The 23032-nt window shown below is 59.7% G+C and overlaps 2 protein-coding genes across 2 annotated transcripts in view; both read right to left on the minus strand.

The window, feature by feature from the left end:
* Positions 1-8089: 8089 nt before the first annotated feature.
* On the minus strand, positions 8090-9679 carry FOXL3 (forkhead box L3). Its single transcript, XM_059038543.2, has 3 exons — positions 9529-9679; positions 9083-9251; positions 8090-8852 (listed from the first exon to the last, which is right to left on the minus strand). The coding sequence occupies exons 1-3, from the start codon at positions 9633-9635 to the stop codon at positions 8442-8444; spliced, it is 687 nt and encodes a 228-aa protein (XP_058894526.2). The 5' UTR covers positions 9636-9679; the 3' UTR covers positions 8090-8441.
* A 7690-nt stretch (positions 9680-17369) lies between these two features.
* Positions 17370-23032, minus strand: part of FAM20C (FAM20C golgi associated secretory pathway kinase) — a 30261-nt gene continuing 24598 nt past the window's right edge. Inside the window, exons 6-10 of the mRNA XM_059038526.2 lie at positions 20083-20263; positions 19653-19762; positions 19413-19494; positions 18775-18834; positions 17370-18237 (exon numbers count right to left, since the gene is read on the minus strand). Coding sequence (XP_058894509.1) covers positions 17988-18237; positions 18775-18834; positions 19413-19494; positions 19653-19762; positions 20083-20263 — 683 coding nt within the window. The 3' untranslated portion in view covers positions 17370-17987. The remainder of the gene's footprint in view (positions 18238-18774; positions 18835-19412; positions 19495-19652; positions 19763-20082; positions 20264-23032) is intronic.

A 23032-nucleotide genomic window follows, 5' to 3' on the forward strand; every position in this document is an offset into this window, starting at 1 on the left:
GGGACACAGTAAGAACTCAGTATGGACGGTCCTGCCGTCACAAAGTTCTCAGATTCTCTTTGGAGGACGCCAGGCCACACAAACAGACAGGCGAATGCGAGGTCTAAGGCTGCGTGGCTGACTCTGCCACGATCTCGCGGAGCCCGGCAGATATTGACGATGGCTCCCTGGGGTGCGCCGAGCAGGACCGGATGTGTGCAGCAGACGTGGGGTAGAATTATAGGTCCGCGTCTGCAGAGAGGAGTGTGCGGCGCGGCACGTGAAGTGTTCAGGGAGGCTGCCTTTGGGGTTTGGGATTGTGAGGAAGCGCGTGAGGTGGATAAATCATCCAGAGACACCCACGCACTTCTTCCGTGGGAGGGGTCCTTCCTGGCCCTGGACTTGGGGTGTGGCCACATGACTTGCTTTGGACACAGGATGTCTGCGGACCTGGTGCCTGCAGAGGACTTGCAGCTGGGCTGCCTTCTCGCACCTCTGCTGTCATCACATCACGGAACGAGCTTCCTCCAGGCGGTCTGAACCCCAGAAAAAATGCAGATGGCGGCCTGAGCCCAGCCTGCCCGGGGGTGGGGCGACAGGAGCGCAGTTCAGCTGAGGCATAGCCACTGGCGTGCCCAGCTCCCTCTGCGCTGACTGCTCGAGCCGTGAGTGTCGGGGGGGCTGTTTCTCGGCATTATCAGGGCAGGAGCTGATGGGTACAATGGGAGGGTGAGCGAGGGGCTCACTTTTTACTTTACATCGAAGTATTTTAAGCAAATATGTTACAGTTGACAATAAAAAGAGGTGTCCTATAGAGACCCCCCCGGGTGGGGGGTTGGGTCACATCCAGCGGGTCCCCACTCCCCTAGCTCACCAGTCTGTGAGCTGCTCACGGCACCTCCCGTCCTCCTGGCAGCAGCCCCGGCTGAGACCGGCCACCGCGTCTTGGTCACTGGGTAGGACGCCTGAGACGCTGCTTTAGAAATGATGGGTCTGAATGGGGGATTCGGGGTTTTCTCAGCTGGTGGATCTGTTTTGGCAAATAGTCCTTGGCTTTAATTAGTTATATGTGGGAAGTTACTGGGGTTTCTTTGGGTTTCTCCTCGATGCTGAGAGCTGAAGGATGTGCCTCCAGGTGAGAAGTCACACCTGGAATCCAAGGTCGGCTGGGGGCGTTGGCACTTCTCTGCTACTTCTAAGTAGGCTGATCAGGAAAAAAGGAACAGTGTCAGGAATGAGAGAGGTGACATCCTTGCAGAGTCTATGATTATTGAGAGGATACAAAAGGGAATATTAGGAACCATTTTTATAAATTAGACAACATATATGAAATGGACAGATTCCTTAAAAATCGGAAACCACTACAGCTTATTAAAGAATAGATAACCTGAATAGCCCTGTATTTGTTAAATAAATCAAATTAGTAGTTAAAACCCTTCCCTCCCAGAAAACTCATGTGGCTTCACTGGTGAATTCTACTAAAATTTAAATTCTACACCAATTCTCCATGAAATTGAGAAGGGGGGAATATTTTCAAACTCATCCTACAAGATCAGGTCAGCATTACCTTGAAACCAAAGCCAGAGCATGTCGTTGAAGGAAAACTGCAGCCCAATCTCTCTTATAAACATAGAGATAAAAAGTCTAAACCAAAAAATCAAATTGAATCCAATATATGTAAAAAGAAAAATAAATATATAATGACCAGTGGAGTTTATCCCAGGAATGCAGGGATGATTTAACATTTGCAATCAATCACCCATATTAACAACATAAATTTGACGAAATCCAATACCCATTCCCAGTCGGACCTCTCAGCAAACTAGGGAAACAAACGAACTTCCTCAACCTGATAAACAACATTTATTTACAAAATAAATGTAAATAAATGTGCAGGGTTCCCACATCACAGTGGGAGATGGAATTCTTTCCATCTACCCAGTGCAAAAAAGCAAGAAAATAAAGTGCATCCAGATTGGAAGTTACGAGATGAAACTCATAATTTATTCACTGAAGACATGGTCGTCTGCATACAAGATCTGATGGAAACTACAAAAAGCTAATAAGTGAGTTTAGCAAGGTTTTGGAATTCCAGATCAACGTACAACAATTAATTGTATTTCTGTAGACTGCCAACAAGCACTCAGACCTTTAAAATTTAAAAATACAATTCACAGTTAGTATCAAAAATATGAGCTACTTACGAGGCCAGTTTTCCCGCAATTGATCTCTGGCTTCAACACTGCACTAACCCATCCCCGCAGGTTCCTCATAGCAATTCACAAACTGATTCTAACATTTATTTGGCATTTCAAAGGCTCTAGAGTAGCCCAACCAACTTTGAAAACGAAAAGCAAAGTTGTGACACTAACATTCTGCACTTTCCTTATGTATTTTAAAGCTACGGCCATAGATACAGTGTGTGCTATTTGTGCTGGGACAGAACGAGAGTTTAGAAACAGCCCCATAACACGGACAACCGACTTCCAACAGAGACGTCAAAATAATCCCGCAGGGAGAGGGAGTGAATGGTGCTGAAATGACCCTTTGGGGAAAATAAACTTTAACACATTCCTGACGCCATACCCAAAGCTTAATTCAAGACGGAGCGTATAACTAAGTGTAAAGTATAATTATACTGTGAGCGTCCAGGGCAAGGTGTAATATAAGACGTTTATAACCTGGGCTTACCGGAAGGGCAGTGGGGAAGGGTTCCTGGATGGGGCAGCCCGGGCACGAACACGAGTTAGCAAGGCTGAGCGCGAAGGCGCCCAAGGGGAGGGCCTGACGTCTGGCCCTTTACACGGCGCAGCGAGCTGGGCAGCCGGGCACACTCAGCTCGGACAGCTGGCAACTCCCGGCTCTGCGTGGGGGAGCAGGACACGGTCATGGTCTCTCGAGGCAGAGAGAGGGGAAGGGGCCTCTTTTATTTACTGCAGTTGTAGAAACGCTAAAAAATGAAGCATTATTTTTTTTTAAATGGAGTAACTACCCAAACAGGGCCATGAGTTTTAAGAGTAGTTTTATGCTTACGTTTAACAGTGTTTAATACCGACTGCAAAGCGTCATCTCATTTGGAGATAATGTAGAAAGTGTACCTGCAGCCCTTTGCAGATGTGAGGCCCGGAGCCCCGACATCCCGCCACGGCTCAGGCCCTGCGCCCCATCCTGGCTGTCAGAGGCTGCCTGGAGGCCCTGGGGAGGGTCTTGGCCCCATTTGGAGTGTCCTGTGTGAAGCTGGCAGCCACAGGCGGACGGAAGGCACTGGGGCCTCAACGGAGCAGGGCAGGAAACAGGCTGCATGGGGAGGTCTTGGGGAGGAGGGCGTCTGCTGAGCTTTCTGTCAGGCTCCTCAGGGACGATCCCAGGATGCATGTGCTCTCGGGCCCTTTGGAAAGTTCTCGTGGCCTGACCCCGTGCTTGTGATGCGTCCTGGATGTCCTCAGCACCGGCACACCCGGGGCCTGAGCGCGGGGCACACACTCCCACCTGGGAGGCAGCAGAGACTTGCGTCTGGAGTGAGGGGCCATCAGCCTGGGGGTGTTACAGACATGATTTTTCTGAGGTTCCTGAGCAAGTGCCCAGGGCTCGGCCCCGCCCCAAGTTACGCCTCAATCAGTGTTAAAAGGCGTTTGACATTTCCTTTTGATTTATGCACTAACCTTTACAACCAGCAGCTCTTATCATGTTCATCAGCTGTGGTTGCGCCTCCTCTGAGAGCACTTCTCACCTCGTCCCGCTGAGCGGCTCCAGGAAACGGGGCTCACCACGGAGACCCCAGTGGGACCCCCAGCAGCCACTCCACAGAGGAGCTGTTCCTGCAAGACCTGGGGAGCTCCCAGGCACCTTTGCTCTGCATACACATTTCCTGGCACAAAGAGGACCGGAAGAGACGTTGATGTCACGCACACACTCCCGTGTGCACACCCGTCTGAGCGCGCTCGCGGGTGTATGCTCCGCTCAGCCATGTGCACACACGATGTACACTCAGTCACACCCACACGTGCACACTCACCAGGGCTCACAGAAGCACACCTGGCGGACACACACACACGGCCCGCGCACGCCCAGTGTTGAGACACACACAGAGTGCCCCAGGTGGGGGACCCGCTCCGTTCCCAGCGGGCGGGGCCCGGGGCGGACAGGACTTCCCATCACACCCGGTGCGCGCAGCGACCCCGTTGACCGTGCCCTTGTCCTGCACCGGTATCTGAAGGAGGCGACGTGCTGAGCCCATGCCCCGCCCCCGCAAAATGCACCAGCCCTTCCTCCTGTGTCCCTCCTCTGGCTGAGACGCCAGGCTCCCCGCGTGTGGACGGAGTCCGGCTCCACTGCCCCAGAAGCAGTGGTGTGGCCTCCCCAGGCTTCTTGCGGGGAGCAGACCCTCCTGTCCCCGTCACCTGAGTGAAGCTCTGTCATCCAGGATGCCCGTAAGTGGGCCGGGGGTGGGGGGCGGACGGTGCCAGCCTCGGGAGCCTGGCCTCTCAAGCCTCGGGCTTTGCTGCGCCCGCCATGTCTCCCACACTGAGAGGCCCCGGGACTTGCGGTCTGTGGCTCCCCACCTACGTTTGAAGGGATGGAGGCAGGTGTGAAGCAACTGACGGCAGGAATGGTTACGGAGTCCCTCTCCATATGGAGTCCAGTGCTCTTCGTGGCTGTCTGAAGAGACAGCTGCTCTGAACTCTCCCTTCTTGCCCCCAGTTCGGGGACAAACAGTGTGGCCTCTTGGATCGTGGGGCCCTGGGCTTGGCGGGGCGGGGGGCACACATCGGCTGCCCCAGAGGACGGCGGGCTCCTGGTGAGAAGTGTGGATGGAAAAGCACCACCTGACGGCAACAGGGTGAGGGCCGGGCAGGGAGCCCCCGTCCTCCCATCTCCCCACCCGCGTCCCGCACAGAGCCAAGCGAAGTCGGACGGAGTGCTCCAAAGTTCCCACTCCGTCTCCGCTTTCGGAAAACGGCACCGCCGCGCAACCTTTCTCCGTTTATTACGAATCTAATACTGTGAGTTTCAGCTGAGTGAACTCACGTCTTGTTTCGACTCTGGGCCTGAAGGCGCCTAAAGCTGGGGCAACGCAATTGCACAGTTAATTTGTCCTCAGCGGCAGCCTGACAGCTGTGCGTTCGGTTCTGGGGAACCGGTTTCTCCACAACAGCAAGGCCCATTTACATAAGATGCACTTGCTATTTTTAATGGGATGAAAACAAGCAATTTTGCAAATGTTCATGGACTGCTGATTTGGCCGAACGCAGAAGCAAATCCAGGTAACAGACCGTCCTTCCTGGGTTCCTCTTGACGTCAGGCCCGGGGGCCTCAGGCCAGGCTGACCCCCGTGGTGGGGGGCGAGGGCAGTGCTGACCAGGGGTCCACACCCTCAAATTCCCAGATTTGGGTCCCTGGCACTTGCTCGGGGGGTCGAGCGCTAGTGGATGCAGTGAGTGGATGGGGGGGCCCGGAGCGTGATTACCTCTCACCTCCTGGCCAGAGGGTGTTACCTCCTTCTCAGCCACGCATCCTGGGCACTTGGAGTGGGGAAGGGGGGCGCCCAGGACCTGCCTCCCTGAACTTCAGTTTCCCCATCTGTGAAATAGAGCTGTGTGTCTGCCTGTCCCTGCTCACAGGGCTGCTGGAGCTGGCAGGACAAGGCCACTCGTGTTTACATAGAGGCTTGGCAGTCGAGGGCCCCGGAGATGGGAGCCACCCCTGTGGGGTGGCCCTGTGGGGATGAGGGGGTGCCGCCAGAGGGGGCATCCGCCCTCCCCGTGGTGGTCATGACCCTGTCCTCCCCTCACCCCTGCAGCGCCCAGCTTGGGTGGAGGCCCCTCGCTGGGCCGGCTGCTCTGAACAGGGACACCCCACGGTCTGTGGGCAGGAGGCCGCACAGCCCGGGAACCTGCTCCGCACAGCGGCAGTTCGCACGCGTCTCCCCCACGCAGCCCCCCGACTTTGCTAATGGAAAGCCGGTGATCCGTGACGCGTGTGGCAGACATCTGCTTGGGGTAATGTGCTGGTGATGTACCTATCGGCGATCAGTCAGCGGATTTGCAAGAGAGGCATAAAGTGTTTAATTATAATTGCGTCGGGCAGGTGTGGCTGGTGGGGGCGACATTTGAATAGGTCAGGCCAGCCCTCTCCCCCGCTGCGTTGTTGGGGACTAAATGCCATTCACTCTGAGGGCTGGGAGCCTTTCTGAAGTTGCAAGGTGTCACACGCTGGCAAATTGAAAATGTCCCTTTGCTTCGAAAAACATGATTGATATCCTTTGCAAAACAAATGCTACACGTCACAGTACACAGATCTCGCGGCCCGGTGCTGCCCCGTGGCTGCGGCCGCCATGGGCCTTTGCCCAGGAACGCATGCAGGGAGGCCGATCCGAGGCCTCCTCCTCCCTCTCCAAGTCTGGTGCCTCCAGACTGTCTGCTCAGGGCAAAGGGTCTTTCCATCTCCGTGAGGCTTGATCACCAGAACGAAACTCAGGAAGGGAACTCGAAAGAGAAAACACAACGTTATTTGCTCAGTTGGTAGCAGAAAAATATATCTTCAGATACTCTATATGCCGTATACTTGTGTATAGAACTGCCTGTATCCCTGTCACCATCTGAATTATACCTGGTATAGTTTAAAATGATGCTTTCGGCACAACTGACAAGGGGGTATAAGTAAGAGGAACGAGACAGACATAACACATGCCCACGAGGCACACGCATGCACACATACACGCACGTGACCGCGGCACCGAGGAAGCCGTATGTTAGCAGCCTGACCCCGAAGTCACACGTCTGCGTCCTGGACCTGGGCCTGCTGTGCTGCAGGTCCCCGACTTGTAAGCGGGATGAGGGGCACAGGGCTGGGGTGCTGGCCGGTGGGCAGTTGGCATTGGGGGCTCAGCACTGTGCCTGGCCAGCCCTGAGAGCCCACAGACACTGGCTGCTCCCCCAGCAAAGAGTGCTGGCCGTGGGTGTTTGCGAAGGCGCGGTGATCTCCACGTCACAGACCCTGGTCCTCTCCCATTGACAGAGGCTGCCTTTGGCGGCCTGGCCAGGCCGAGAGGACAGTGGCGGAGCAGGTGGGCACATCACCGCCAGTGCCCGTCTCTGGAGTCAGGGTGCGGCACCTCGCGTGAGTTATCCCTCTCTTCTCGAAACAGTGAAAGGAACACGTGGGGTTTCTATTTACAGGGCGGCGGGTGAGGGAAGGAATACTGTGATTTAATGAAATGCCCAGCCTTCTGAATCAGACGCGAAGCCGAGTATAAGCGTGTATTTTGCGTGATTCAGCCTGTCTTAGGCCGCTGCCTTCCTTCATCTACCCCCGGCCCCGGTTTCTCCGAGTCCGATAAAGCAAGGCTGTGGCTCCCAGTCGAGACAGCCGGCCTCCTTGGGTGTGTTTTTGCCGTTTACAAAATTAGCCAATCGTTGTCACCTAGTGAATCAGATCGGGTGTAATCCATACTAATGTTCAAATTAAGTCATGGAAAACAGTTAACTCTGCAAAAAAGGGCTGGTGAAAAATGATAAGGTTGGTCAAATAGTTTCACTGTGCATAATTGTGTTTTTTTAAAAATGACCATCTCTACACGGTAATTAAATCACTTACATTTCAAATGGATGCACCCACCTCCAACGCTTGTAATTGTTCACTCCCTAACCATTCCCCTCACAGCGTAGCAGGAATTTATCATCCGCCCGCCTCGGAACGTCTGCTTCCACCTGCCTCGGAAACCAGCTGGATGGAACATGCCAGAATAGGGCTTACTCCCTGCTCAGAAGAATCAAGAAAAGTGTGCTTTGCCCCCGTGCCGTCCCAAATTTGGACCTCCCTCCCCGCTCCCACCCTTCCTTCCTTCCTTCTTTCGTTTATAAAAAAGTACACAGAAGTTTTAAAACAATCATCAAATATTCTGCCCACAACACGAGATGCATTTGTCACTTCCAATCACATCACCCATAACAGGGACACAGTCAAAAACCTTGGGCAACATTTACGGGGTTGATTAATAGCTGACTCGACCGTCTGTACTTTATTATTATTGCTTTCAGCTCTAAAGGAAGACGCCCACCAGCTTCACCGGACACTTAGCTCACCGGCAGCTTCGTGCGCATTCGTCTGTGAAGCAAACGCTCCAACGTGACCTTGACTCTAAGTGAATGTGACCCTGAACCCACGTTCTTAGCCCTCAAGCAGGATCACCTGGTGAGTCTAGAGCAAACCCTTAAGTCATCAAACGGGAACCCGATGGGTTTCACCTGAAGGGATAAAGCCGCAACATGGAAATGAGTGCCTTTCATCGGACCACCGTGTTTCCCCCCAGCCTAGGCTGGCTTCAGCGTTGAGCCTGAGCCCGCGGAAGTTTGTGGGATGTGGCAGAACCTCACTTCTCCACTTGAGGTGGGCCCAAAGCACCCGCAAGACCCCAGACTGACTGGCTGCCAGCGCCGGAGGCGGAGCAGCCTCGGCCCCTCTCACATCGCCCAAAGGTGAAGGTTCATTTGCTGGGCCTCCAGCCGGGGGTATCTGCCCTCCTGCACGTAGGGCGACCTGAGCCCCGGAAAGGGGGCGGGGGCGGGGGCGGAGAGGATGTAGTCGATGCTGAACTTGATGTCCCTGTGCGCCTCCCTCCCCAGGGCGGCGGGGCCGGCGGGGGTCGGGGCCTCGCGGCGCGGGACGGGGCTCCCCCTCGCAGGGGCCGGCTCGGGGGGACCCCGGGGCGCTTCCGCTTCGGCCGCGCGCGTCCGCCTCGCCTCCTCGCGTTCGGGGCCGCGCCGCCGCCGCCTGTAGTTGCCCTTCTCGAAAAGGTCCAGCAGCGACTCGCAGCCGCCGGCGAAGGCCCAGTAGTTGCCTTTGCCCTTCTCGTGGCCGTGGGTCCGCGGCACCTGTGCGAGTGAGGGGCTCAGCGCCCGGCCGGCTCCCGGGTGCGACCGCCCGCCGCGAGCGCTCACTCAGGGCCGCTTAGGGTGAGCCCTGGGCAGCCCTGGGACGACGCGCCCCGACCCGGGGAGCCGGGGCGCCCCCCCTCCCCGCCAGCCAGCGGCGCCTTGGTGCGGGAGTCGCAAGGCCCGGGACCCGCGGGGGCCGCTCGGGGGCGGGCGGGGACGGGGCTCACCTTGACGAAGCAGCTGTTGAGGGACAGGTTGTGGCGGATGGAGTTCTGCCAGGCGCGCTGGTTGGCGCGGTAATAGGGGAACCGGCGCATGATGAAGTCGTAGATGCCCGACAGGGTCAGCTTGCCCGTCGGGCTCTGCTGAATGGCCATGGCGATCAGCGCGATGTAGCTGCAAACGGGGGCGCTCAGGTCCGGCGGGCGCCGTACGCGGGACCCCGGGGCGCGTCTGGCGTCTCCCCCGCCTGCCCTTCCCGGCCGGACCGCTCTGCGCAGACCCCAGACGCTCTCCCGCACACCTGGGGGCTCCCCGGGGAGGGTGGGGAGCCTTCTCGGCTACTCCGCACGCGCGGGCGAGAAGAGACCCCTCCCTTCTCCCAGGCGGGTCTTGGCCCCCTCGCGGCGGAAGGCCGCTGTCCCCTGCGGCCCCGCCCCGGCTCCGCGGTCACCTGTACGCCGGCCGCGTGCGCCGCTTCTCCTCGTCCGAGCCGCCCGCGGGGTCGTCGTCGGCGTCGTAATTGAAGCAGTTGTAGGGATACTGCGAGCTGTCGAACATCGTGGTGGCCGGGAGCCCGCGGGGCCGCCGCCGCTGCTGCTGCCGCCTCCTCCGCGCCGCCCGCCGGCGCTGCAGCTCTGCGCGCAGGTGGTTCTCGCTGGTGCGGCGCAGCGGCGTCTGAACTGCCGGCTGCTCTCCTCCTGAGCTGGGAACCCGGGTTTCTGGGGTCCCCCCGCCCGCCCCCACCCCGTCCTCTCGCATCCAATCCCGTCGCCGGTGCAGCGCCGAGGGGAGCGGAGCGGGCTCGCGGGGGGCCTCGGACCGCCGATAGGAGGGGGGACCCGCGCTGGGTGGACCGACGGGCGGGGCGCCCACCGCCCCCGCTCTGGCCCGCGCGCCTCGCGCTTCCCGCGCCGGCCCCAGACCTCAGGGAGGAGCTCGCTGGGTCCGCCAAGCCTGGGCGCACCCCCAGACATGTAGATTCTTCCCCCGCTCCTGGTTCCCCAGAGTGGGCTCCCGCGCTGCCAGGAGCCAGGCCACAGACAGGGCGGGGGCTCTCAGCCCTCCCCGCCAGGCTCTGCGCCTCCGGCCCGCAGCCCCAGAGCAGCGGGGGTCAGGGTGTGTCCTGCCTGGACACTGGATCAGAGCCAGGCCAGAGACACAGGGTTCAGCACACCCTCCAGCAGCCTGTGTCCCCGACGCACTGGCTCTCACTGTCCCCTCCTCCAGGGGCCCGGTGCGCGGCTCTGAGCCCAGTGGCCACCTGCCCTGTAACCGGCTCCTGCAGCCTGCGGTGAAGAGCTCCACTTCTCATCAGCCAAGCCACTGCGTCTCTGGTCCCTTCTGGTGGGAGTGGGCCACCGGTGGGGGCACGTGGGAGAGAGGACAGGGGTAGGACGCCTTAGGAAGAAGAGGTGAGGTGGGATCTTAAGGGGGCCCCTTTTGTTTCAAGTCGGATGTGCCACCCAAAGGCATTTCCATGAATAATCTGCAGGATTCCGGCCACGAGCCCTGTCTGCGAGTCTGCCCGAGGCCAGGACACCTGGATCGTCTTCCAGAAGATTTTGCCTTCAAAGCTGCACCTGTAGCTCTGAGATGACCTGTGCTCAGTGCAGCCCATTGGCGCAGGACGGCCTGCTGCTGCCCGCCTTGCTGAAGAAGAGAGGGGGGCCTGCTGGGGTGGGGCGTGTCCAGGACCCGGGGCCACCGGGGCAGCTACACCAGCACCCTTCCCGCTTTGGCTCCCGTTCGGGTGGGATCTGAGGTGCACTCAGGCTCAGATGCATTCATTGGCTCCACAGCTTCCTCTCTAGCAGGTGTCAAAATCTAAAATGCTGGAACGTGGGAACGTAAACCGGTACAGCCCTTGGGAAAACATTCTGGTTGTTTGTTTAAAAGCTAAACTTGCACCTACCACGTGACCCGGCAGGTGCACTCTTGGGCGTTTATCCCAAGTGGAGACTTAACTTCACACCAGCACCCGTGACACGTGTTCATAGTGGCTTTGTTCCTCTTTTCCCCAAACTGGAGTCAGCCCAGATGTCCTTCAACAGGGAAGCATTGGACAAGCTGTGGTCCAGCCACATCACGGGCACCACCAGCAGCGCGGAAGGACTGGCGGCTGATTACGGCCGAGACCTGGGTGAAGCTCTGACGGAGGCAGGTCTGCACAGTGAAAATAGCAGGACTCCTACCCTCACGGCAACAAAACCAGAACTCTGCGCAATCGTGACTCTTCTCGAATCTGTCAGAGAACTAAGGTTTCAGGGCAACCGACTGAAGCCCAGGGGAGCAGGTCCATCAGAGGAGCGTGGGTCTGAACGCCCACTTACCTGCAGCAGCTGGGGGGACGGGACGGTGAGCTGCTGAAGCCACGCGAGTGCCGGCGGGAGAGCCCCGAGCCCCGGGCAGGACAGGTGGAAGCGCGTCCCGCTCTCTCGTGCACCGGCTCTCTCGTGGGCCTCACTGGACGCGCGGGAGGAAGCGAGCGAGCGGGGAACCGTCTGGAAAGGTCTGCTGCGTGCCAGGCCTGGGGCTGTGGAATCGCACAGCTCCCTCCTGGAACAAAACAGCATCTGCCCAGGGAAGGTGGCAGCCAGCTGTTGCCCTGTCCCAGAGGTGCTGCAGGTCCTGAGACAGGGAGGGGCTTCTGAAGCATTAAAGAGTGCATGGTGGAGGAAACGGCTCAGTTTGTTCCCTAGTTTAATTGAATAGAAAATGAAGTCTGGTTGGTTAGGAAACCTTCCGAACGTGTTTTGGTTTCTTGGGCTTCTGAAGCGTGCTTGACTTACTTCTGAAAATAACATTAATTGGGGGCCCGGCAGTGAGAAGGAAGGCTTCTCTGGTCTTTAAGCCAAAAATTCCCTCCAAATACCACTAATACTGACAGCAGCAGCTGCAGTCAGAGGCCAGCAGGGTTCTAAGATTCTTTACGCTTTTCATGCTTACTCACTTCTCAGGACAATCCTGTGAGTCAGGCCTTTTGTTTAGTCCCCTTTACCCGGGGCGCAGAGGGCAAACAGCTCCCCCGAAAGCACAGCACTCGAGTGGGGGTGGGGCGGGATTTGAACCCAGGCCCTTCGGGGAAGGGTGTGACCGCAGTTCCAGGGGTCGGGAGGTGGCCTGTGGGAGCTTGCACGCCTGTCCACCGGGAGGCCTATCCGAAGATGTGGGAGACCAGCCAGAGGGGTCTGCAGCCTGTCTTTGGGAACAGTCCTGGAGCCCAGCAGCCCGCACCCAGCATGTCTGACGCAGAAACGTCACAAATGGTATAAGAGGAGGGTGTGGGGGGAAGACGGGACTCACGCGATCGCTATACTGTCTTATAAGTTACTCCTACGCTTTTGTGTTTTGTAGTTAAAGCTGTGCTTGTTACAGAAAGCTTATAAAGTAGAGAAAGGTGAAAAAATAAAACTCCTCACACATGGCAGCTCTCCCCCTTCACAATAGGTCCAGAGAGAGGGGCAGGAGCCCGGGGTGTCCTGTAGCCCAGCTTTGGCCGTGACCGGCTACCACTCACATATCCTATTGGCCTCAAAGACAATTTGGGCACCAGGCGGCGGGGGCTCACCCGGCGTGAACACCAGGAGGTGTGGACCCCTGGGCGCCTGCCTGGGGGCTGCTACCACACACGGGGAGTCGGGAACCCTCGACCCCAACGGCGGGGACTGCGTGGCGTCTGCAGAGGGTCAGAAAGGCTGGAACGGCAGACCGGGCCAGCCCGGACGCAGGGCCGGGAGGGCTGTGCCTCTGTGGAAGCCGGCCATTTCAGTGTCAGGAAGCAGGCCAGGGCGGAGGGGGCTGAACCAGGCAGAGCTGCCGGCCTGTATGTGCTGGAGCTGTGGTCCTTTTGGTCCTCACGTGGCTTCCAGTCTAGTGGGAAGTGGACACTGGCCAGATGACCTCAGAAACACATGATCTGACATGGCGGGGGGGCATCCATGGAGAATGCACTGAGGTCACCCAGGCTAAAGGCTAGGAAACCTTCCAGGATGAGATGTTTGAGCAGCACTTGGAATAAGAATGAATGAAATAAGGGTGGGGTGGGGGCAGACAGCTCCAGGGTGGAAGGCTGCTGCTAAGACCCAGGGGCACCATGGAGATGGTGCTTCTAGAAGCTTCCAGAAGGCCAGAGCACTTCAACCCTCCAGATGAATTCCATATTCTTCTTCTTTGGTGGTGGAAGTATGTATCAGTGTACAGAACTTGTATTCAGCACTCACTGAAGAATGACCCACTGACTCTATAGGTGTTTTGGGGCCCAGGCACTGTGCTAGGTCCTTGGACAACAGGGGACCAAGGTCGACAGCCCCCTCACCGGGGCTCCGGGCCTGGCCTGGGGGGCTGGTGGGGCCACCCTGAGCCCCTGGGCACTGAAAGGACAGGCTGGCCTGGTTGGGGCCTGGGTAGCCACTGGCAGGGCTTGCCGATGGTCTGGCTGGCTGAGGAACCCGTCTGCCGGGCAGCTGAGGGTCTTTGTACCCCCTCTGCTTCTGAGGTGTTGGATTCTGATCCTGAGGACCTAGGGGACTTCTGAGGCCAGACTCTGGTCATCTCTGCCCTGGGGAGGCTGGTCTTGCTTTTCTCAGGTTTTCCTCTAGATGGTGCAAGGGGACCAGACATGGGCTGTGTCCCCAGCGCAGGCCTCCCAGGCGCCCCCAGGACGGCGGTGACCACAGGAATACATCCAGCTGAGTGGAGCTGGGGTGCTGCGACCTGCCGCAGGGACGGGACAGAGCACAGGCCTTGGGCAGGGCTGGCTGCCTGGAGCCGCCACAGCAGCCTGGCGGGGCTGCCCTGGGCCTGGTGTGCACCCCACAGACCCCGCGCTGTAGCCGGCCCCGAGGCCCCCTCACCCGGTGTCCTCTCCCCGCTTACCCCATCAAAGCCGAGAGGCCAGGAGCTGCCCCTACTCTCGGGGACGGGATGGACACTGTTCCCAGGCCCGAAAGCCGGCTCCGAGAAGAGTAAGAAACATCCCTCTGTGCAGGTGGGGACCCCTCCCACAGGGGCTTTGGAATTCTGCTTTCCTGATGAAGCTCCCTCCGGTCCCCCAGGCCAAGGCTTCTGAGGCATCTCTGCTCACCTGCTTCTGTCGTGGTCCCTTTGGGTGGGGGGGACATGGACTCGAGGGAGAGTCTCCCGTGAGGGTTGAGCAGGACCTCCGGAGGGTGGCCTGGGGGCCACTGCGTCCGGCCTCCCGGGGAGCCTGCACCTCTGGGCGTGGCCCTTGGGGGACTGGTCTCAGGAATGTGCACATTTGACTTTGCTCCCAGGTGGGGCGGCACCGGGGAGTGCCAGGGCCCATGGGGGCCTTTGCCAGCCCCCTGCTCGGGCCTCCCTGCCCTCCAGCCGTCTCAGGCTCGCGGCTGGGGCCCGGGAGCGAGGGTGAGCCCGCCACCTGCGTCCCCGGAGCCCCACTGACCCGCTCCGTCCCTCGGGCCCACAGGGCAGGGGTCGCGCACGCGTGCCCATCTAGATACTGATTTATTTTTTCATTTACTTGTTTTAATTCAGGAAGCGGTCTCTGCCCTCAGAGGGGTTGCCTCCTGCCTCTTGATTCTCCACAACCAGGCCCCAGGCCGACTGGAGGAGGGTTTTTGTTTTGATTTCCCCCCAGTTTGTCTTTTAATCATGTTTGAATTCTTAACCCTTTCTCCTCAGCCCTGTGGCAGGTGCCGTCCTACCGTGGCCCAAGCACGCTGCCTAACTCTTGTGGGGAAGCGGACTTTCACCTAGAGGAATTTGACCGAAAACCTTTTCTTTCCTCTCGTTCCAGGCTCCCTCCAGCACCCTCGCCCCTCAGCCCTTCCCTCGGCACATCCGGGTCCCAAACACCACCCACTCCTGCGCTAATTCAGGAAAGTAAGTCCCTTTACCTGTCTGGGCCTCGGTTTAGATGGTGAAAATGGGCAAAATGGAATTCAGATTTTACCTGCACAGCTGTCGTGAGCACACACGGGACAAGGCAGGGGGGCCCTAGGCTGGTGGCGTGCCCGTCTCGCCGGGCTCACAGCTCAGGCCCTGCCCCCATCTCTCCTCCCATCCAGCAGCTTTACCTGCTGTTTGAATTTCTATCAAAGTAATAGGTAAACACAGTTTTAAAAGTCAAATAACACTACAGATTAGATCACGGACAAGAGCAGACCCCTGCCCACCTCACCCCTGTTCCCGAAGCAAAGAGCCCGAGACATCACTTTCTGTAAGTCTCCCTGGGTGTGCTGTTCTCTGTCTCGTTTGCACATCACCTCCATGTTTCTAAATCACAGGCTTTTTATTTTTAAGTTTTACAAAATACCTACCTACTTCCTACCTGACAGAGGACCAGCCCCTCCCAATTCCGGTGCATCACATTTTCCTTTTGGGGAAACGGTGCTGATTGCTGACAGGCTCCTGTCTGTGGACCTCATCACGGCCGAGCCAGACTGTCCTCGACTGTGTTTCCTTCCTTGTGTGACTGTCTCCCGCAAGTAACCTGTTCTCACAGCTGCCGTTCTAGGCCTGTCCTCACCCTGACGAGGCCACGGCCCTTTCCCGCAGGACTGGCTCCTCTTGGTTCCCGTTTTCCTGGGGTCTGTACTCCGAGCCCTCTTTGGTAACTGTCATCGTCACGCCAGGGGTCCCACGCCCCGTCCCGTTTTCCTTTTTCTTGACCCCCTCACGGTCCCACACCCTGCGGCAGCGTCCTTGGGGCCTCGAGGTGTGCGTGCAGTCTGTTTGCTGCACGTCTGTCCGTTTGTCTCTCCCAGGCTCACCTCCCGGCTTCCCACTGGTGTCTCAGCCGCTGCCCGAGCTGTGGAGCCTCTGAGAGCTCTGCTCGCTGTGTGCTAAGGGGACGAGAGCCCGTGCTACCCAAGAGGCGTCAGCCAGGCTCCTCCGAAGCCCCTCCCAGCGAGGCCTCGACTCCCGGGTCTGGCTTTGCATCGCCCAGCTTTAGCAAGAACCCTGTTAACTCAGTTGGAGGAGAGGCCCCTGGCCCGGCGTCACCGAGAATCCCGGTTTAGCCAGAACCCCTGAGGCAGCGATTTCCCAGCCCCCACCTCACCTGCTCCTTGGCTGTCAATCCCCACCTTCCAGGCTGCATTGGGAATTGAGCCAGTTCTCTACTGAGGCCTTTTTTTGTCCCCACTGCAATGGTGCTGAACGAACCTGTCTCCATGGCTTTAATTGCTGTCCAGCTCTGGGCCTCTTGGGCAGCTCTGCAGAGCTCGGAACCTCCTCTGTGGCGCTGCTTGGCCTTTGAGGGGGAGCCGACGTCACCTAACGTGTGCCTCTTCCACGTCACGATTATTTTGAGAAACAATGGAGCAGAAATTGCCCTTTTGGGAGGGGGACGTTCGCACGGTTAAGGAAATCTCCCTCCATAAGTATCTCTCTCTCTGGACCTGAACGGGGGTGGATCTGAATCAGGAGAGACTCTCACTGGGGAGAAGCACGGATTTAAATCCACGTAACCACCACACCCTCATTTCTGCTTTTCTTTGTCACGCGCCCCCCGCCCCCCACCGTAACTGGCTTCCCGCACACCCTTCTTCTTTTGTCTTTAGCTCAGGGAATTGACTGAGAAGCTCTGTGTCAGCAATGGGGGACAAAGACCACAGGTGTATTTCTGATCACGCCCTGGGTGCCGTACCAGGACACCACAGACGGCGCAGCCGAAACACAGGCTCCTCTCTGTTCTGGGATTGTTTCTGGCGAGGCCTTTCTCCTGGCTTGCAGACGGCCGTGTCCTCCCCACATCCCCACGTGGTCTCCCCTCCTGTGCGCATGGGGAGATCTGTGGGGTGACGGGTGAGGGACCCTCCAGTAAAAGGCACAGGGACTGTGACTTCTCTGCTTCGTGAACCGAGGTTCACGCGTGACTCCTCCAGGGTTGGGCCCCGCCCACCCGCCCCAGCCTTCGGGCTGGGAGGAGGCCAGTGTCCCCTCCCTCCAGCAGGGCGTTGGAGGGCTGGCTCTCCCAGGCCACCCTTGGCTCAGCCCCTCCCTCGCCGTCCCCAGGGCCAGTCCAGCCAGCACTGTCCTGGCTCCTGCTGGGTAAACACGGTGCCCACGTGATGCCAGGCCTGCAGAGACTCTGGGACCCACGTGTGACCTCGTGGAGCAGCTGCTCACAGAGCGGGACAGGCCTCCCCCGCCACCCCAAGGCCCACCTCAGGCCTGCGTCAAGCCCCTCCTTCCAGCCTGGACACCGGGCCACACCTGATCCTAGGACTCACTCTTCTGGAGTGAGCAGGTGGGCAGGCAGCTGAGCGCCACGGAGTGAGGGACCCAGACCCCAGCGAGGCCCCAGCGCACACTTGCTGAATCTTTATTGCACTTTTACCACATTGCAAACCATTTCACGAAAATGCCGTGAAAGTACCCAGCTGCCCGGCCACACGACCGTGTCACACACGTGCACAGGCTTCCGAAGCAAGCCAGAAGGGGCTCTGAAGGCAGCCTGGAGAGCCAGGAAACGACTGGTCCTTCACGTCGCCCAAAGGCTACGCGGTGTTCACGTGTCGGCCTGAGTCCGTGACAGCCTCCTGCAGCCCCAGACGACACCTCTCAGCCCCGGGGAGGGAGGAGAGTCTGTACTGTACGTTCGGTCCAGAGTGGGAGCCCTTCGCAGGAGCGCTTGGCCCTGCTGGGCGGCCCCTCCGTGTGATGTGCTGGGTGGTCGGGGTCTGCATAGATGTCTCTATTGACGTACATTTACACCAGGTATAAATACAAAATAGTAAATAAAGACTGCCTTTCCATACGAAAGGGTGGTGGCCCACCGCCAGGCCGCCCCTGTCCGCGGGGGCAGAGCGCTCCCGCCGGCCCGCCCTGGTCTGGAAAGTGAGGGACACGCGTCCCCGGGCAGCCCGTCCGCCCCGGCGTTGGCCCGTGTGCCCCGGCAGCTGGCCTGGCCGCGGCTCGCGGTCACTACCTCCCAGCAGAGGCTCTGTGCTCGGGGCTCAGGTCGTCCTCCACGACGCTGTGCAGCCCGTCCTTCTCCACGCAGCGCCCGACCGCCTGGAGCACAAGGCGCAGCCGCCGGTCCAGAGCCTCCAGGTGCGGCTGGTACAGGACGGGGGCCACGCGGTCCCTGCGCAGGGACTCGGCCAGCAGCAGGCTCAGCTTGAACTCCTCCTTAGCCAGGAGCTGCAGCCTCAGGTACGTGGACCTCCTGATCCTGCGGGGAGAACGACGTCAGGCCGGCACGCGGGGGGGGGAGGAGGCTGGCCGCCGGCTGCAGCTGCCCCGAGCAGGGGAGCCGGCTCAGCCCCTGGCCCGCTCCAGCCCCGGCCTCTCAGAGGCACGCGGTGAGGGCCCTGCCTCCAAGGGGGGGCCCGTGTGGGTCCTGCGGTGTCCGACAGGCCCGTTACTCCCGGCAGACGGTACGGGGGAGGGAGGGAGGCAGCCCCGGGCCGGCTGGCTTGTCGTCTGCGCCGGGCGGCACGGAGCCGCCCCGGAGCCGGGCAGGCGTTTAGCCCCACAGCCTGTCTCCCCGTCTGCTACAGGAGAGGCTGGGCCGGGAGCCCCGACAAGGGTGGCAGAGCGGGAGCCCGGGGCTTCGTGTCTCCGCCGCAAGGTGGGCTATTCCGGTGGCAGGGGCTGGGTCCCGGGAGGGGCTCTGGGAACTGCCGGGGTGGGGACGGGCCTCCTGTGCAGTGACGGGGCCAGCCCAGGGGCGTGGGCCCCCCTCGGGGAGGGCAGAGCCAGGCCGCACCTGCAGCACTGCTGTAAAGGCACCAGGATGGAGAGCTCGTCGTGGGAGTATTTTCCAAACCTGCAGGAAGAGGAGCAGAGCTGTGGAGAGGCCACTCGCAGGGGGACGCCGTGCGCAGAGCCCAAGCACGGGGACAGGAGCGTCGGAGCAGGCGGTACCCGCGCGGGCCCTGCCGGGCAGGGCGGGGGCCCGGCCCCTGCTGTCCAGCCCCGGCTGCGGGGCCTGGGACGAGGCAGGTGCCTGAAAGCGGCCTGGCCTTCTGGCCACCGGGCGGAGCAGAAGTTCGGAAGTGAGGGGCCTGGGCAGGCTGGGCAGAGAAGGCTCGAGGGCGGGTCGGCCCGGGGTCGAGCCGCTGCGAACAAGTGACCCGCAGACGCAACTGCCCAGGCGCCCAGAGCCGATTCCCCGAGGCGTCTGAGAACCTGCAGCTCTGACCACTGCAGCGGCCTGTCCCCTGCACACACACCCACTGCAGGCCTCAGTCTCCCCGGCACACAGGCTCACAGGCGTCCTGGCCAGAACCCTGTGTCACATACGGGGGCCTCTGGGGGCTGTGCCGTCCCTCCCCACAGAGCGCCTGCTCCCCCAGCTCTGGGTGGGGACGCGGCCAGCCCTTCACCGCGTCTGGAAGGACTCACCCTCTCCCATTGTCCAAGTGGATGATAAACGTCTTGTTCCCAAACTTCTCGAAGGTCTCGTAGTGATGGCGGTCCATGTTTCCTGTAGGGACGAGCCTGCTGGGAGCCTGTGTGCAGCTCAGAGGCGTCCCCTCCCTCCCCCTTCTGGCCTCCAAGCCGGCGGAACCGGGTACCAGCGGGCCCACGGTGGCCGGACCTGTGTCAGGCGTTCCCAGGGCAGGCCGGTGGCCCCGGACATACCCATGAGGAAGTCGAAGATGGTCATGTCCATGACGTCCAGGATGCGGTGGCTGCTGTCGTAGGGGGGCGTCTGCTTCACCTCCTCGCAGTAGTCAGGGTCCACTTCCCACCTGCAGGGGAGCCGGCATGAGAAGGGCGGGCTCCTCTGTAGACAAGGAGGACCCCGCCAGCCTCTGGGGCTGCCCAGCTCAGTACACCAGTTCACGGGGCAGCAATAGGGACCGGGTGAGAAGAGGTGTCACCGCGGAACAGAGTGTCTGCAGATGGTACCCCCCAGCGGCGGGCTGAGGCTGCATTAACAGGAGCAGGCGGCTGGGAGGCGATGGAGCCCCACCACGCGGATGCCACGTCTTTGCGGGGGGGCCCGGACAGCACACTTGCCAAGAAGCCAGCCCCCTGGAGGCCCCGGCCCAACGTGCCCCCGACTCACTCTGCCTTCTTGCGCTTGTGGTATGAGCGTCGCCAGGGGTTCCGCCAGGTCTTCCTCTTGGCCAGGGACAGGTCAGGCAGAAAGGCGGCCAGCGAGCCCTCGATCTGGTCTGGCTTCCCGCACAGGGCGTGCTCCGTGGAGCAGTAGTAGGGACACTCCCCGTAGAAGCAGATGTTGTTGGCTGCGGGCGGGGGGGGCACGCAGTCAGTGGGGCCCCTCGGGCAGCATCCCCGTGCCAGGGCCCCCGCCCCCCCCCCAGCATCCGTCCTCGGCCAGCGTGTCCGCGCCACGTCCGATGCGTCCCGCCCTGGGCGGGGCTCACCCACACTCGCACGCTTGACCTCAGCCGCCTGCTCCAACCCCGCGTCACAGACCACAGGGCCAAACAGCTCGGGGCTTGGGGCTCGGATCTGAACCCGAGCTCTTTCTCGTCACTCTTGAAACTAAGTCTGGAGTCTGTGGAGAGTCTGTCCAGTGGCTTGAAAAAGGCCCTCATACCGAGAAAAAAAGTGAGACTCAGCCGGCGGCGAGATGCTTGCAAACCGTAAGCTAATAAGCATCCGGTATGTACACACAGAAGAGCTCATTTACGTCTCAGTAATGAAAAGATGAACAACCCAATCAATAAATGGGCAAAGGGGTTCAAAGGGTATTTCTCCAAAGAAAATACAGAAATGGCCAACAAGGACATGAAAAGATGCTCGACACCGTTAGTTACCAGGGAATTGCAAATCAAGTCCACAATTTCTCAACCGGTAGGATAGTTTTGATCAAAAGAACAGACAATAACTAGTGTGTTGAGGGGGTGGAGAAACTAGATCCCTAACACAGTGCTGGTGGGAACGTCAAATGGCGCAGCTGCTGCGCAAAACAGCCAGAAGGTTGGACACAGAACCACCACGTGACCCGGCCATCCCGCTCCCAGGCACACGCCCGAGAGGAACGAAGACACACATCCACACAGACACTCGCGCACAGACGTTCACAGCAGGCCGTTCCGGCAGTCAGAGGGGAACCAGCCCATACGCTCGTCAAGGGGTGGGCGGGTAAACCGTGTGGTTCATCCAGAGTGGAACAATAAATACTACAGCACAAAAGGAATGAAGTGTAACGCCTGCTGCCACGTGGACGAAGCATGAGCACGACGCCCAGCGGGTGAAGCCAGACGCCGCTTACGTGAAACACTAGGAGGAGGCAAGTCCACGGGGAAACACCTGCAGCCGCTGGCGCCGGGTGGGGGTGACTCAGGGACGGGGGTTCTCCCGGGGTGAGCAAATGTCCTGGAATCGGACAGTAGTGACTTGCACAGCACTGAGAATGTACCCAAAACCACGGAACGGCCCACTTCAAGCGCTGGGCTGACGACGTGTGGACTATTCCCCCACAAAGGAGAGTGGTTGGAGAAGCACTGGGCTGGGAGCAGGCCGCAGCCACGCCTCCGTGCTGGGAGCGGTGGGTCTGTCCGTGCATCTACCAACCGACGCATGTTCTCAGGGTCAATCACTTCCTTCCTTCGCTGGAAAAACAAACCCCAAGCCTGGGGTGTGCAGAAATACAGGGCCAGCGCCCCCCGGCCCCACTGCAAGCCCCCTTCCCTGTGTGAACGGCTGGTATCTGGGCCAGGCGTCCCTCCTGCTGCACAGCCTGCCCGAGTGACAGTTGTGACCTTCTCCGGCCACAGGCGGCAGTCACACCGCCTCGAATGGAAGAGCAGGCTTGGCGGCTCCTCTGAACATGCAGAGTCTCAGCCAGGTCGGGACACGGGGATGGGAGACAGCTCCCACACACCCCCTGCTTCCCCCACCTCAGGCTGTTGCAGCTGCTGCCGAGTCATGACTGTCGGGCGATCAAAGAAAGATCAGCCTGAGATCTCGTCTGTGTAGACGCAGTTCAATCTCAGCCCATTTTCAGGAGGAAAATACTTTTCTGAGCCCTGGAATCTGTCCCTCTAATAGCCTAAGCTGGCTTTAGATGGATTCATGTGAAAAAAGAGACAGTCCCTTGGGCCCACGGCCTCTTCCTCATCAGAGACCCAAATCCAGTCTCTAAAGGGACGTCCGGGCGTCCCTTTAGACGGTGCACCGCCATTGGGCGGTGCTCCGATGGCCCATGGCCTCTCGCTTCTCAGCTGTGCAGCCTCGGGGGAGGCCCTTCACCTCTCTGTGCCTTGGTCTCTCCTCTGGACGGGGACTGGGGCAGTTTTGAGGCTGAGTGTCAAACTTGTGACCCGAGGGAGGAGTGGGGGGCCGGTCACGGATGGTTCGGACTCCAAACGTCAGTTAAACCACTTAAAAATGGGGATGTGGAAACGACGGGCCGCCCCAGGGCCTGAGCGAGGAATCCCACGCGGGTGCTCGGCGAGGCTGGGGCTCCCGCCGCTGCGGCTGCGTCACCTGAACCTTCCCACCTGTGCCATGGCGGAGGCGGGGCCCACGCCCCCGGACAGGCCTGTCCCACCCGTCCACGCGGCTCGGGCCCAGGCAAGGCGACCGGAAAGCCCTCAGAGACCCCTCCCGACACACAGGCTCTCACTTTGCCCCTTGGTTTCTGGTCACATGGGTGAGACACCGATGCAAAAGGGAATGAAAACCCTCCTGACTCGGGCGGGTGGGGGGGGTTCTGCCCTAACTTTCCTCTCCTTATGGGCTGTGAGAGGAGGAAGCAGACGAGGCTCTCGGTGAGCACTGGATGGCAAACATGGAGCTTCATGAGATTAAGGACGTGTGCGCCTCATGCCGCTGAGAATGTCAATATGAACGTCAATCTACAGGAAAGGAATTTCTAGGCCAGGCTTTTATTCGCCAGCAGGTCTTCAGACACAGACAATCCAGGGCCTTACGGGGCTTCTGTCGGCGTGAACTGACTGGGGTGGTGCCAGGCACGGCCGAGGCATTCCTGCAGGGGAGCGGGGGGCGAGGTCCACTCTCTGTGGCTCTCGGTGTCCCAGCTG

This window comes from Kogia breviceps, chromosome 14 (genome assembly GCF_026419965.1).
Source record: "Kogia breviceps isolate mKogBre1 chromosome 14, mKogBre1 haplotype 1, whole genome shotgun sequence".
Classification (NCBI taxonomy): domain Eukaryota; kingdom Metazoa; phylum Chordata; class Mammalia; order Artiodactyla; family Physeteridae; genus Kogia; species Kogia breviceps.

Coding starts and splice junctions, on each gene's coding strand:
- FOXL3 (XM_059038543.2), bottom strand. CDS start 9,635: ATGTTCGACAGCTCGCAGTATCCCTACAACTGCTTCAATTACGACGCC. Junction 9,252..9,528: donor CGCACGCGGCCGGCGTACAG/GTGACCGCGGAG, acceptor CCCCGTTTGCAG/CTACATCGCGCTGATCGCCA. Junction 8,853..9,082: donor TCAACAGCTGCTTCGTCAAG/GTGAGCCCCGTC, acceptor TCACTCGCACAG/GTGCCGCGGACCCACGGCCA.